The 16299-nt window shown below is 47.2% G+C and overlaps 1 protein-coding gene across 1 annotated transcript in view; it reads right to left on the reverse strand.

Annotated features, from left to right (window-relative positions):
- Positions 1–16299, reverse strand: part of CENPH (centromere protein H) — a 59055-nt gene that overhangs the window by 6789 nt on the left and 35967 nt on the right. The window contains exons 5-8 of the mRNA XM_075325862.1: positions 9164–9220; positions 8850–8913; positions 7788–7839; positions 7366–7526 (exon numbers count right to left, since the gene is read on the reverse strand). Coding sequence (XP_075181977.1) covers positions 7366–7526; positions 7788–7839; positions 8850–8913; positions 9164–9220 — 334 coding nt within the window. The remainder of the gene's footprint in view (positions 1–7365; positions 7527–7787; positions 7840–8849; positions 8914–9163; positions 9221–16299) is intronic.

A 16299-nucleotide genomic window follows, 5' to 3' on the forward strand; every position in this document is an offset into this window, starting at 1 on the left:
TCATGGAGGGGTGAGCGGGAGTAATAAAGATGGAGTCTCCAAGTGTGTCTGTGTATTTATTTCTAATAAAGTATTTTTTCTTGGAGTGTTTGTTTTTTTTTTTTTAACCCTTTATTGGTGATTCTTAATGGCCGGGTCACACTTGGCCTGACATTAAGAATTTCGGGCTTTATACCAGGTGGTAAAACAAAGCTGGTTTATTACCCAGCCGCTGGAAGAGTTGGATACAGTGCCAGATGATAGCGCTTCTATGAAAGCGCCATTTTCTGGGGAGGGTGTGGACTGCAATTCACACCGGGGGTCCAGAAAGCTTGGACCACCCTGTGCTGCGAATTCCTATCTCCAGCTGCCTAGTTGTACCTGGCTGGACACAAAAATTGGGCGAAGCCCACGTTGTTTATTTTAAAACTATTTCTTGAAATTCATTAAATAATTAGAAAAAGGGCTTCTTTATATTTTTGGTTCCCAGTCGGGTACAAATAGGCACCTGGGGGTTCGGGCAGCCCGTACCTGTCTGCTGTACCTGGCTAGCATCCAAAAATATGGCAAAGCCCAAGTCTTTTTTTTTTTTTTTGGGCAAAACTAAAAAAAAAAAAACAAAAAACAAAAAACAACCTTCCCTGAATTTCCCATCGCCATTGAAGGTAACACCAAGTAATGGGGGCTAGCAACCAGTAGCTGCTTGGGTTACCCTTAGCAATAGAAAATGCAGCGGGAGCCCATGCATTTATTCTTTTACCCCTAACCCTAGGGTTAGGGTTATGTGTTTGGGTTTTTTTTTTTTTTTATTTTTTAATAAACAAAACAAAAAAAAAATCAACATGGGCTTCGCCCATCGAGCACCTGAGCATTTTACTGCTCACTCATCCTTACTCCTGACCACACAGCCAGCAAAACAAGTAATCAGATAAGCTGACTCCAGTGTCGGCCGATTACTTGCTCTGTGTCCCGCTGCATCCATCGCAGCGTGTTCGGGCTGTGAGGTCAGCTGAGTTCGGCCGGCACTGGAGTCCGCTGATCTGAACTCAGTTGACCTGACAGCCCGTACATACTGCGATGGATGCAGCTGGACACAGAGCAAGAAATCGTCCTACGCTGGAGTCAGCTGATCTGATTACTTGTTCTGCTGGCTATGAGGTCAGGAGTTCAGCCGAGTTCAGATCAGCTGACTCCAGTGCCGGCCGAACACAGCCGACCTCACAGCCCGCATACACTGCGATTGATGTAGCGGGACACAAAACAAGTAATCGCCCGGCACTGGAGTCAGCTAATCTGAACTCAGCTAAACTCCTGACCACACAGCCCGCACACAGTCACATGTGATCGGCAGCAGGCAGTGACTGCTGTTAACCTGCATCAAATCGCAGCGTGTGCGAGCTGTGAGATCAGGAGTCAGTTGACTCCCAATCAGTTGACTCCAGTGCCGGCCGATTAAATTCTATGTCCCGCTGCATCCATCGCAGCAGCCATAAAAAGTAGAAGGATCTGGTAAAATAACACTGGCAGTTGCATGCGTTGCACATTCAATCCACAGGATCCGGTTATATGCAGTTTGCGTTTTTTTGCCGACCGGCAAAAAAATGTTGATGTGAAAGCACCCTTACTCTGCACACAACAGCTTATCTGATAACCTGATATGTATCTCAAACAGCAGCGGGTGGATCGCAGATCTGCCCTAGGCTAACCAGTTAAATCCCATGGTCAATCTCTGACAGTGAAATTTAACACACGCAGGTGGCAAGTGTGCCTTTCCCCGCACCCATCACGTCTTCACTGGACACCGATGAGTTGTCATTACCGCTGCGATCAGCTGATGACCCCTGTGCATGATGATCTTTCTAGGAATGCTGGCTGCAAGCCGGTATTCATAGGAGATAGCTCTATACAGAGTAGTGCTAATGCTCTAGCACAAGTGATCGGATGATCGCAACTTTAAGTCTCATGAGGGGACTTCTAAATACAATATAAAGTTTAAAAAAAAGACAAAAAGAACACAAACATTAAAAATATGGAAAAATAAACCAAAAGTTCAAGTCACCCTCTTATGCCCTACTGAAAATAAAATCATAATTTTTTTTTTATAAAAATAAACATATTTGGTATTGCTGCATTCAGAAATGTCCGCTCAAACTATAAAATAAAATTATTCTGATCGGTAAAACAGAACAGTAAACAAAAAAAAAAAAATTACATCCTTTTTTGGCCACCGCAACATTGCAATAAACTTCAATAACAGGCAATCAAAACATTGTATCTACCCTGAAATGAGATCAGTAAAAACGCCAGCTCAGGGCGCAAAAATTAAAATATCAAACAGCCTCAGATCCTGAAATATGAGATTGTTCTAGGTCTCAGAAAATTGCAACATAAGCAAAAATATATATTTCTTTTTTCAAACTTTAAATTTTTTCTCACCATTACAAAAAACAAAACAAAAAAACAAAAACTATACATGTTTGGTATCTACATACTTGCACTGACCTGGGGAATCATACGGTCAGGTCAGTTTTACCATATAGTGAACATGGTACATAAAAAAAAACAAAAACAATTGGGGAATTGCACTTTTATTTTTTTTTAATAACAATTTTACCGTACTTTGATTAGTTTTCCCATTTTCCAGTACACTATAGGGTAAAATGAATGGTGTTAATAAACTGTACAACTCATCCTGCAAAATTTAAAGCTCACATACAACTATATTGTCTAAAAAAAATTAAGTGACGGCTCTTGGGAGAAGGAGAGGAAAGAAAAAAAAAAAAAATTGTAGGTGCAAAAACAGAAAGTTGCTGTCATGGCTCCACTCTGGGGTTCGAACTGTTGATCTCTGGTTGTTGGTCGGTTTGACTCTCGGTTGGGCCACAGCCGGTTTTGTATAGGTCCAGCTACTGAAGGACCACGTCTTTCATTCTTATTCTCGGATTTTCTGTTTCACTTTTATTCAGGTGTGTGCAGTTTCTCACTTGGTTTGCACAATCACATTTTTGGGAGGGGCCATTTATATTCAATACTCCTATGACTCAGTGCTGGCTATATTTCTGGATGGATAGTTGTCTGGAGTCCAAGCTCCGTGGTTGAGACGTTGCTATTCCCTGCAGTTGTGTGAATCCCTTCCCATTTATCTCCTATTTTGTGTCATTTAGGTTTAGGAAGGTTTTCACATACAGTGGAACCTTGGTTAATGAGAACAATCCGTTCTGGGAGTGTGCTTGTTAACCAAGTTACTCGTTCAGCAAAGCAAAAGTTCCCATAGAAAATCACTGCAATGTAGACAATTCGTTCCACAACTTGTTAAATGTCCCATCCTGCTCCCCTATTGTCATTCCACACATGCACAAACACGTACACACACGCTCACCTTACCTTCCATCGCCGGTCTCCTGGGACTTGCTGTTCGCTGGTACGGGCTGTGTATCGGGTTACCATAACGACGAGGGAGGAACTTCTGCTGCCAGAGCGCTGACGTCAAAGGCAGGAGACGCTTGCCTCTGATTGGCCAGTGCGCTGCCTTTGAGTAGCGGTGACAGAGGAAGTTCCTGCTTCGTCGCTATGGTTGCCGATGCACAGCCTATACCGGCGAACTACAGGACCCAGGAGACCGGTGATGGAACTGAAGGTACACATATGTTATATTATATGCTCACCTTACCTTCCGTTCCATCGCCGGCCTCCTGGGTCTTGTAGTTCACCGCGAGGACGTCGCGATGTACCGGCGGACTACAAGAACCATGAGGCCGGCGGTGGAACGGAAGGTAAGGTGAGCATAATACTGTGTGTGCGTGTGTGTTTGTGCGTGCTTGTGTGTGTTTGTGTGGACTGCAAGTGCGGGTTAGAGCGCGGTGGATGTAGAGAACCGGAAGGGTGTTAGGTGAGGATTTTACTCGTACAGCAAAGCTTTCTCGTAAACTGAGTTACAAATTTACAGAAAGCTTTGCTTGTTAGGCTAGTTTCACACTTGCGTTGAACGGTATCCGTTGCATTGCGTTGTGTAACGGATGCAACGGATGTTGATGGATGCAACGGCCGGGCGCTCAGCTGAACGTTCGGCCACTGCGAGCCAAAATAAAGTTTGATTTAAAAAAAAAAAAAAAAAAAAAGCATGCGCAGTGAAATCCAGAGGATTCCGCTGCTCAAAACAACGTTACATGCTGCGTTACTCCCGCTGGGCGGAAGTAACGGAGCGTCGGTCGCCCAGCGGAAGCAACGCAGGTCCTTTTGGTACAATCCGTCAACCATACAAGTCTATGGGAAACAGCGGAATCCGTTAACGGATTCCGCTGTTTTCCAAAAGGGCGGATTGTAACGGAAGGAAAACAACGCAAGTGTGAAAGTACCCTTAAGCGAAATTCTCGTTAACTGGGTTAGTCGTTAAGCGAGGTTCCACTGTATTCTGTTATTCTTTTTGGTTTCTTGCATTTCATCACTGCTGTATGACTGTGTTTGCACGTTCCTAGTCCTGTGTCTCACCCTCTTCCTGTGTGCACTTCATTTACAGTTGTGCATACCCCTGCAGATTTTTTTGCTTTCTTGGCCTTTTTTTCAGATAATATGAATAACACAAAATCTGTTTTCCCACTCATGGTTAGTGGTTGGGTGAAGCCATTTATTGTCAAACTATTGTATTTTCTCTTTTTAAATCATAATAACAACCGAAAACATCCAAATGACCCTGATCAGAAGTTGACACAAATGGGTTTGAATGGCTAATAAAGGTAACATCCTCACCTGTTTGCTTGTAATCAGTGTGTGTGCATAAAAGCTGAGTGAATTTCTGGGATCTAGACAGACTCTTGCATCTTTTATCCAGCCACTGACGTTTCTGGATTGCGATTCATGGGGAAAGCAAAAGAATTGTCAACGGATCTATGGGAAAATATAGTTGAACTGTATAAAACAGGAAAGGGATACAAAAAGATATCCATAGAATTGATAATGCCAGTCAGCAGTGTGCAAACTGTGATTAACAAATGGAAAATTAGGGGCTCTGTAAAAACCAAACCACGATCAGGTAGACCAAAGATTTTGGCCACAGCTGCCAGGAAAATTGTTCAGGATGCAAAGATAAACCCACAAATAACATCAGCTGAAATAAAAGACTCACTGAAAACTGGAGGTGTGGCTGTTTTAAGATGCACAATAAGGAGGCACTTGAAGAAAAATGGGCTGCATGGTCGTGTCACCAGAAGAAAGCCATAACTGCACAAATGCCACAAAGTATCTCACCTACAGTATGCGAAACAGCACAGAGACAAGCCGCTAAACTTCTGGAACAAGGCAATTTGGAGTGAGGAGACCAAAATCGAACTTTTTGGCCACAACCATAAACATTACATTTAGAGAGGTGTCAACAAGGCCTATGATGAAAGGAACACCATTCCTACTGTAAAGCACGGAGGTGGATTGCTGATGATGTGGGGATGTGTGAGCTACAAAGGCGCAAGAATCGTGGTTAAAGTTAAAGGAAAGATGAATGTAGCACGTTATCAGCAAATAATGGAGGCAAATTTGCACTCATCAGCCTGGAAGCTGAGCATGGGACGTACTTGGACGTTCCAACATGAAAACGATCCAAAACACAAGGTCAAGTTGCCCTGTCATTGGCTACAGCAGAACAAAGTGAAGATTCTGGAGTGGCCATCTCAGTCTCCTGACCTGAATATTATTGAGTCACTTTGGAGAGAACTCAAGCATGCAGTTCATGCAAGAAAGCCCAGGAATTTACAGGAACTGGAGGCTTTTTACCAAGAAGAAAATAAAGAGCCTTATCTACAACTACCACAAAAGACTTCAAACTGTCATTGAGGTTAGAGGGGGCAATACACGATATTAAGAACTGGGGTATGTGAACTTTTGATCAAGGTCATTTGGATGTTTTTGGTTGTCATTATGATTTAAAAAAAAAACAAAACAAAAAACAAAAACACCAGTAGTTTGACAATAAATGGCTTCACCAAATCAAACCATTAACCATGAGTGGAAAAAAGATTTTGGGTTATCATTCATATTCTGTGAGAAACTGTCAAGAAAACAAAAAATCTGCTGGGGTATGTAAACTTTTGAACAAAACGGTATGTTTATTGTTGTTTTGGTACTACACTTGGTTTATAGCTTAGTGTGCATTGAAGGACACTCTGGGTCAGCAGTCAACAAGTAGGGATGCCATTACGTGACCTTAGGGTGCCAACCTCCATTGTCAGGCAAGGACAAAAGGTATAGGTGTCACGCTGGGTGTGGGGAGAGACACCCAGCAAGAGGACTCCTGGGAATAAAGGAGGCTGAAACACAAAGAGGGGGGGGTGAGCAGGAGGCTCCTGCGCTCACCCTGACACTGGGGGGCCCTGCGCTTGCCCTCAAACCACAGGTACCTATAAGGCTATGTGCACACTAGAAAAAGGATTTTTCTTAAGAAAATTTCTTGAGTGAAGGATTAGTGCACCTGCGTTAAAAAACGCACCAAAAACGCACCTGCGTTTTTACCGCGATTTGGTGCGCTTTTACCGCTGGTTGCTCCCTGCGTTATTGTGCCATTATCTATAGTAACTAACGCAGTTAACTGCAGAAAAGAAGTGACATGCTCATTCTTTTTCTTAAGAAAATCTACAGAAAGAATTTTCTTAAGAAAAAAACGAAGTGTGCGCACAACTAATTTTTTTGCCATAGGTTTGGCTGGGGAAAGTCTGCAGAAAGGTCACAAGAATTTCTCAAGAAATGTTTGCAGCAAAAACGCAGGTAAAAAACGCAGTGTGTGAACATAGCCTAAGGGTTAGGAGCTGTGGCCCGCCAACGTGCCCCTGTCTCCTAGCCAGACCCTAGGACTAAATGCCACCACCCACCAATCCACGGAGAAAAAAAACCAAACACAAAAATAAACAGAAAAAGGAAAAACAACTTATCTTGAGCGGGAATCTTCAGAATGTACAGCAACAGCATTCTGAAGCCAAATGTACTCCTGAGCAGCAACTTCTCCAAGTGAAGAGTATAATCCGCACTGGAGGAGTAAGAAGCCCCACATTATAAAGGCCCTTAATTACCAGCTGAAGAAAAGGCTCCTCCAACCTGGCAATGGAGCAGAAAAAAACTCTAAATCAAGCCCTTAAAGGGACCGCGTCCATTAACGTCTGGACGATCGCCGGGCCCTTCTGCACCTGGTCCCAGCAGCAGCACCTAAAGGTCCAGACACATCCGTGACACTAGGGTAAGTACTAGCCTGTTTTGGGACCTGTGGACTTCTGGTTTTACTTCTCCCCTGGTCTGCCCATCCCCGTGAGAGTGTTCGTGTTCAATCGTAACAGCGTACAGGTTATAGCTTTAATTCAACAGTTTTTCGAAGCAACATATTACATATGATAAATACATCATGGTTACCTGGAAAATATTCTGAACCACGGTCACTATGTTAGCTTCCTTTTTGATGTATTCATTTATTTCCCTAAATTCAGGATTACCCATTAGAGCAAAGTTATTTTTCTCCTTTTCCTTCAGGTCTCGGAGCTTTGTCATCAGAGTGGTACAGGTCGCTCTAAGGTCTGCAGTGAAAACAAGAAAATAAAAATATCAAATGTGCATAAAGGGGCAGATATTATACCAGGGTAGGAATCACACTAGCAGCAGGGTCGTAATATCAATATCGTAGATCAATGACTGACGATAGTCCCCTAAAGCTGGAAAGAAAAGAATAATACTGAATGGACGTAATCAATGTGTAAACTTCATTGAGAGAATAAGAAAAAAAAAACATTTGACTCAAGAAGCAGCACAAGAAAAAGCTTAGAATGAAAGCATCTTACGCATCCTCCTCTTTCTCACGTCAATCAATTGTTCTTCCAATGTGCAAGTCTCCTTCAGAACAAAAAAAAAATCCATTGATCTCTCCACAAATATAATATCTAGTATTTATAACATACTCATGCGATGTGACATGGCCGCCCATGGGAATGGTGCAGGAAATATGAGAATGGAGTACATTTAAGGGAACCCGTAACGTTGTACATGAAGTCCGATCTGTGGACAGCACTTTGCAGAATGATGTAGAATTGTATAGCTTTAGCGCCAACATATTCCGCAGCGTTATAAAAATGAAATATTTAGACAAAATCCAGTAAAACTTATTTTATTCATTGAAATCCCTGGTGTCTATCCATGAGTACAGTGGGCGGTTTTAAGCAATGGACAGCTATCTCTGCATGCACAGTCACACAGGAAAGACTGTCGATCACCGATTAGGCCCACCCAATGGACTCATTAATACAGACATCAGGGACTTCAATGAATAAACTGCATGTGTTACATTTGCATAGGAAAAGTGTAAGCATATCAATCCGATCAGCCCTGCCGCTCTAACATCTTGCCTACAGATCAGATACCATTTTCAACATCACAGGATCCCTTTAAATTATGTTATATTACTTCAATTACAGATACTCAGAATAGTAAAATTAATTTTCCAAAATCAGCTGCACCACACATAACCTGTTATAGGGGCTCTCTCTCTGAAAGACAACTCTAATACAACGAGATTATTAATGCATTTATTAGCTGATGACTGCGGGTCTAGCTTCTGTAACATGGGAAGCCACTCATAAGACGTACAAGACATGCCTTCTCACTCACAGCAGTCCTCACATGTATTCTATCCTCAGAGATGGAGATCTCAAATCCCCATAGTAAAGCATAACAGTTAAGTTCTTGTTATACAGCCAGTATATTAAAAGGGGATGTCCACTACTTGGACAACTCCTACTCATTGCCCTTGTTCGCACCCACCCTTAATGGCAACATCCCAATACACCATTACACAGGAAGATCGAAAACATTAAGGACAGCTCAGCTACTCCTTATTCATGTCATACCTTCTGTAAGGCTAGTATACGACTGCAAAGACGTCTGCTGTGCTCCATGGTGTCACATATCATCCTAAAAACAAACAATGATGAGATCATTCATCCAGCATTTCCCAAAATACAATCAGGGAGAACAAACTAGGATATTCTGTAAGCAAGGACCATTCATTCTGATCCAATGCTGACACCGCCACCGCATGTGACGTCACTACTGCAATTCACTGAGCAGTGGAGAATGGTTGGGAGAGCTGCCAATTAGTTACATACAGCAGGGACGCAAAAAGTAAAAACCTGGTGGATAAGTGCCGGCCAGGAACACTTACTGTGACTCTGCGCCCCTCTCGAATGCCTTACTCTTCACCACATCGTACATCTGCAGCCTGTGGGAAAGATTAATTGGTAATGAACATGACATTCAAGTGATTAACCCCTTCTACCCCAGCATGTTTTCACCCTCCTGACTGACCAATTTTTCCCATTCTGACCAATGTCACTTCACTATGATGTTATAACTCAATGGATCCTGGTGATTGAGATTTTTATTTTTTTTCGTGACATATTGTACTTCACAATTTAGGATACCATTTTTCTCATTTGTTTGTGAAAATATTGGAAATTTGGCAATTTCCAACTTCGAATTTTTATGCCCCTAAACCAGAGAGTTATGTCACACAAAATCTAATATACAAAGCTGAGTGTGTGTGTGTGTGTGTGTGTGTGTGTGTGTGTGTGTGTGTGTGTGTGTGTGTGTGTGTGTGTGTGTGTGTGTGTGTGTGTGTCCGCTAAAGGAATCCGCACCGTTGCATTTACAATCACGAAATTTTGCACAGACGCCTCATGTGACCCAGGGAGTGTCATAGACTATGTTTTGACAGAAAAATGTAACCCTGTGCTTTACAGTTAGTCTCTAAAATCCTGCCGCCATTAAACTGAGTGGAGGTGGGAGCTATAGGTTATTAATAGCAACTGTCAGTGGTTGCTATAGGAACAAAATAAACTGTTAGTTGAAGCTTATGCGTGAGGTAATGTGAGGTCTTTGGAGAGATGGATAGAGAGACAGGCCGGGGAAAGAGACAGGCCGGGGAAAGAGACAGGCCGGGGAAAGAGACAGGCCGGGGAAAGAGACAGGCCGGGGAAAGAGACAGGCCGGGGAAAGAGACAGGCCGGGGAAAGAGACAGGCCGGGGAAAGAGACAGGCCGGGGAAAGAGACAGGCCGGGGAAAGAGACAGGCCGGGGAAAGAGACAGGCCGGGGAAAGAGACAGGCCGGGGAAAGAGACAGGCCGGGGAAAGAGACAGGCCGGGGAAAGAGACAGGCCGGGGAAAGAGACAGGCCGACACACACAGAGACAGACACAGAGATGGAGACCGATAGACTGATACAAATACAGACAGATAGAAATAGTCAGACAGAGACATAGACACAGACAGACAAGAAAATAGACAGACAGAGAGACAGACAGCGACACACAGACAGACTGGGAGAGAGACAGCTACTATCTCGGGCAATGCCCGGGTACTACAGCTAGTCTAATATATAAAGCTGAGTGTGTGTGTGTGTGTGTGTGTGTGTGTGTGTGTGTGTGTGTGTGTGTGTGTGTGTGTGTGTGTGTGTGTGTGTGTGTGTGTGTGTGTGTGTCCGGGATTGGCATCTGCATCGTCGCAGCTACAGCCACATAATTTTGCACACTCACACGTCTGGACCCCGAGAGCGTCATAGGCTAGGTTGTGGGGTGAAATATTAACCCCGCGCATTCCAATTTACCAATCAATTTTGCCCCTATCTACATAATGGGGGAAAAAGTGAAACAAAAAAATGGATTTTTGTGTACTCACCGTAAAATCGTTTTCTCTTAGCCATCATTGGGGGACACAGGACCATGGGTGTTATGCTGCCTATCCATAGGAGGACACTAAGTAGATGCAAAAGCATAGCTCCTCCTCTGCAGTATACACCCCCTGGCCGGGCCAAGCAAGCTCAGTTTTAGTACACAAGCAGTAGGAGAAAAGGCCAGTAAAAACTTACCTCAACAGAGGAACATGAGGAAAAAAAGCGTCATAACCAAATAAGGTACTGAGAGAACCAAGGCCCAACAGGGCAACAGGGTGGGTGCTGTGTCCCCCAATGATGGCTAAGAGAAAACGATTTTACGGTGAGTACACAAAAATCCGTTTTTCTCTGACGCCTCATTGGGGGACACAGGACCATGGGACGTCCTAAAGCAGTCCATAGGTGGGGAAAAATCAAAACAAGACAACGCAACCCAAGGACTAGGAACCAGTCCCAGACAGCCTGGAGCACCTACTGAGAGAAGGTGCTCTACTGCCGTTTGCAGAATTGTCCTACCCAGATTTGCCTCAGCTGAAACCTGGGTATGGACTCTGTAATGCTTTGAAAACGTATGTAGGCTAGACCAGGTCGCAGCCTTACACACCTGTCACCTGTTCCACTGAAGCCTGATGCCGAATGGCCCACGAAGCGCCAACTGCTCGCGTGGAATGAGCCCGCAGCCCACTAGGAATGGGCTTGAGTTGCAAGCGGTAGACTTCCTGGATCGCAGAGCGAATCCAGCGAGCCAGAGTCGCCTTTGAAGTTGCCTGTCCCTTCTTAGGCCCCTCAGGAATGACGAACAAAGAGTCCATTTTCCTAAAGGGGGCTGTCCTGGATATGTAATATCTGAGAGCTCTGACGAGGTCTAACGAATGCAGAGACCTTTCCACCCTATGAACTAGGTGTGGACAAAAGGAAGGCAGAACAATGTCTTCGTTCAAATGAAACTGGATATGAACCTCCGGAAGGGGACGCAGAACTACCTTGTCCTGGTGAAAAATCAGAAAAGGCTCGCGGCAAGAGAGAGTGCTGCTAGCTCCGAAACCCGTCTGATGGACATAATTGCCACCAGGAATGTTACCTTCCAGGACAGAAAAGCAAGGGAGGATTCCTTGAGAGGTTCAAAGGGGGACCTCTGGAGACCGTCCAGAACGAGATTGAGGTCCCATGGTTCCAGCGGCCGTTTGTACGGGGGAACTAGATGGGAAACGCCCTGGAGGAAGGTCTTGACCTGCGTTTTTTGAGCCAGGCGGCATTGGTAGAAGATTGAGAGCGCTGAGACCTGCCCTTTAAGGGAACTGAGAGCCAACCTGCAGAAAATCGAGAATTCTGGCCAGAGGCAGAGGCTGGACGTTAGTTTCCCTGCACCATCAAAGGAAGATTTTCCACGTACGGCGGTAAATGCGGGATGAAGCAGGCTTTCGGGCGCTGATCATCGTGGAGATAACCGCGGGGGAGAATCCTGCTCTTAATACTCAGGTCTCAATGGCCATGCCGTCAGCTTCAGGGCTCTGGAGTTCTGATGGGAAATGGGCCCTTGTGTCAGCAAGTCTGGGATGTCTGGAAGGCGCCACGGTACGTCTACGAGCATTTGTACTAATTCGGCGTACCAGGCGCGCCTGGGCCAGTCCGGTGCTATCAGTATCACCGGGACTCCCTCTGCCTTGATTTTCCTGATTACCCGCGGCAGCAGAGGTAGGGGTTGAAATATGTAAGGCAGGCGGAAGTGGAGCCAGGAGCAGACTAGAGCATCCGCGCCGATGGACTGCGGATCGCGTGACCTGGCTATGAACGCGGGTACCTTTGCGTTCAACTTTGAGGCCATTAGATCCACATCTGGTGTACCCCAGCGAGTGCAGATGTGTAGGAACACTTCTGGGTGGAGAGACCACTCTCCGGCGGCCAGGCCTTGAGTCTGCTGCCCAGTTCTCTACTCCCGGTATGTGTACCGCTGATATCACTGACCCTGTCGATTCGGCCCAGCTGAGGATCCTGTGGGCCTCGAGATAACTGCCTTGCTGCAGGTGTACCCCTTGGAGATTGATGTAGGCTACAGCTGTCGCATTGGCCGATTGGACTCGAATCTGATGACCCGCTAGCAGAGGGCAAAATGCCCTGAGCGCGAGGAAGATCGCGCAGATTTCCAGGATTTTTATGGGTAGGGAAGACTCCTGGGGCGTCCAACGTCCTTTAGCAGTGTGGTGCCGGTACACTGCTCCCCAGCCTAGGAGGCTGTCGTCCGTGGTCAGGACCAGCCAGTTCGCTGGGAGAAAAGATCTCCCCTTCGATAGGGATGAGGACCGAAGCCACCAGCGGAGTGCATACCTGACTGAAGGCGTCAGGGGAAGATGTCTATCCAGGGAGAAGGGGCTCTTGTCCCAGGCCGCTAGAAGGGCTAGCTGCAGTGGGCGGAGGTGCAGTTGAGCAAAGGTTACTGCTTCCATAGCCGCCACCATCCTGCCGAGCACCTTCATGTTGAATCGATTGGAGCGAGACTGAGGACGTAGAAGGCAGCGTACCGCTTGTTGAAGAGCGATCGCCTTGTACAGGGGGAGATAGATCAAGCCCCGACAGGTGTCCAGGGATATGCCCAGGAAGGTGAAGGATCGTGATGGGATCGGGGATGATTTGTCTAGATTCACTAGCTACCCTAAGCGGGATAGGGTGTCCACAGTGATCTGTACGCTGGTTGAGCAGTCGCGGAAGGAGGGGGCCTTGATGGAGGTCGTCTAAGTAAGGGAGAACGACTACTCCACTGGCGTGAAGAACACTCATGGTGGCCGCCATGACTTTGGTGAAGACCCTTGGTGCAGTGGCACGGCCGAAGGGTAGAGCTACGAATTGAAAATGGGAGTCCTGAACTGCGAAGCGGAGGAACTTTTGGTGATCTGGGGCGATGGGTATGTGCAGGTACGCGTCATTGATGTCTAAGGCGAGGAGTTCCCCTTCGACCATGGATGCAATAATGGACCTTAGGGACTCCATTCTGAATCTCCGTACGTGCACATGTTTGTTCAGGTGTTTGAGGTCCAGGATGGGTCGAACTGACCCATCCTTTTTGGGGACCACAAAAAGGTTGGAATAAAAACCCCTGAACTTCACGTCGTCCGGGACAGGTATTATCACTCCTGCTGTTTGGAGCGAGTGGATTGCTGAGAAAAAAGCTTTGCGTCGTTTGAGTCTTTGGGGGGGGTTTGAGAAAAAGAACCGACTTGGGGGTCGGGTCCGAAATTCTATGTGGTAACCGGAAGACACAAGGTCTCGCACCCATTTGTCGTCTGAGGTGGCAGCCCAGATATGTTGAAAGAGTCGCAGTCGACCTCCTACAATGAGTGTGTCTTCCGGGGCGCCGAAGAAGTCATGAGGGGGGAAAACGTCGTGGCAGAGTCTCCCTAGTCCTGGACTGTTTCGGTCTAGGCTGCCATGACGAAGTGAGTTTCGGGGAGAGCTGAGGAAGGTCGGTCCCTGCGTAGTCCGCGGCTGGTGGCGGGGACAGCACGGGATGTCGACCAACCAAATGAGTTCCGAAAGGAGTGGAACGAGGACTGTGGACGCCTGGTGAAGGACGTCCTGGACTTCAGCTGGGGGAGGGATGTACTCTTTCCTCCCGTGGCGTCAGAAATGAGCTTGTCCAGACGTTCGCCAAACAATCGGTGTGGAAAAAAGGGAAGGTCCGTGAGAGACTTCTTGGAGGCAGAGTCCGCTCGCCATTGTCGGAGCCAGAGAGCTCTATGGTATTTGAGGCGGCAAACGCTGCGCAGGTAAGCGTCCATGGAGGCCTGCATGAGATACTCCGCCGCAGCAGCAATTTGAGCTGTTACCTCTGTGAAGGTATGAGCGAACTGGGATTCCTCAAGTGAAGTGTTAAGGGATTCTGCCCAGACAGAGATCGCCTTTGCGACCCACACTGCGGCAAAGGAGGGCGAGAGGGAGGAACCCGCAGCCTCAAAAGCAGAGCGGGCGAGGTGCTCCACCTGTCTGTCTGTTGGGTCCTTGATGGAGGAACCATCGGGTAAAGAGAGGAGCGACTTTGTGGTAAGGCGGGAGACCGGGGGGGGGGGGGGGGGTCGACCGAGGGCAGATCGGCCCAGCCCTTAGGGGCAGGTGAGGCAAAAAGGGTATCGGGACTCCATGAGTTTTCGGTTACCGAAGCACCCGTCAGGCTTCTCCCTTTGCTTTATGAGGATATCCTGAAACTCTGGGTGATCAGCGAAAACCTTTTGGGGTTTCCTTGCCCTCTTAAAGGAGACCGCATGGTCAGTGGTAGTGGATGGGGGATCCTCCACATGCAGAGTTTGGTTGATTGCTAAAAGGGAGTCTATTGCAGTTTGATCATCTGGGGAGGCTGAAACAAAGGAATCCTCTTGGTATAAACAGCATTCTCCCTCCTCCAGCTCTTCAGAAGCCGTGGAGCGTGTGGGAGAGCCTGCCCTGTGTGCTCCCGAGGGAGAGCCCGCTGGAGACACCTGGCCGTGTGCTCTCTTCCTGATCCCTGCAACCGGTGAAGCATGTGCCCGGATTACCTCAGAAGGATCCTCCATAGGGGTATCCTCAGGCTGCGTTCCGTCCAGGGACCCAGAAGGGTGTGGAGGACGACATTGCATAGCCAGCACCAGGTACTGTGACAGTTTTTCCATGGATTGGGACAGAAACTGTGCCCATTCCGGTGGGCTGGGAGCCCTAGGCTTTGGGCTGACGGTTGCGGCGGTGGTGGCAGGGGGTTCTTGGGGGGCTATAGGGGCACAAGACTCACAGAGAGAAGAGGTATGTTTAAGTGGTAGCTCAGCGTGGCAGGCAGTGCAGGCTGAATAATAGACTATGCGGGCCTTATCACTCTTAGTGCCCTTAGAATTCTGCACGTTCCTAATAGGAGTATGCCAGGAGGGGAAGCAATGCTCATCAGAGCTACAAGTGAAGCAAGCACCTAACCAGAATCAGCTGAGGGGGGGGGGGGGGCCTTAGCGCTAAAAGAGCGCGAAGATGAAGTCAGTGGGGGTCAGAGGGGGGTCCTGTGGGTAGTAAAAAACGGCGGGAAGGGAGCTTCTGATAGTTTTCCTCTCTCTCCCTCCAGTCAGCACACAGCTTGTCACTGGTGGTTATCAGCCGGCTTTTCTGCTAGAGCAAATATACAGAGCAAATAAAGAGCGTGAGTCCCTGAGCCCTGGGCCCTCCCCCTGCCACCGGGAAATTATCTGCAGGACTTTCTGCAAACAGGAGTGACTTCCCCCCTCCTCCAGCCAGCAAGCTAGAGAAAAGTTAACACTATGTGTGCAGGACTGTAAATGTCCTGGGAGCCTTCCCTGCAGCGTCTTTTCTCCTTTTGTCTGGGAAACCAGTCAGGGGGGGATCTCACCTTAAGCGCTGCTTCAGTCCAGGCAGTGAAAATAGTCAGCTTGCTGTGTCCGGTCACACCGGTGCCATATTCAACTCAGAGCCTGCAAAGAGGGGCTGAGGAATTGGTGCCATATTCAACTCAGAGCCTGCAAAGAGGGGCTGAGGAACTGGGCTATAGGGGCACAGGCCTCTACCCTGGGCTTTGGAAAATCGGTGTCTGTGGAACCCGTCGTCCAGCCCAGGATCCAGCGTCGCAGGAGGGGGTACGTGGAGGCGACACTCCATGTTCCCGCCC

This window comes from Anomaloglossus baeobatrachus, chromosome 1 (genome assembly GCF_048569485.1).
Source record: "Anomaloglossus baeobatrachus isolate aAnoBae1 chromosome 1, aAnoBae1.hap1, whole genome shotgun sequence".
In the NCBI taxonomy this organism is placed as follows: Eukaryota; Metazoa; Chordata; class Amphibia; order Anura; family Aromobatidae; genus Anomaloglossus; species Anomaloglossus baeobatrachus.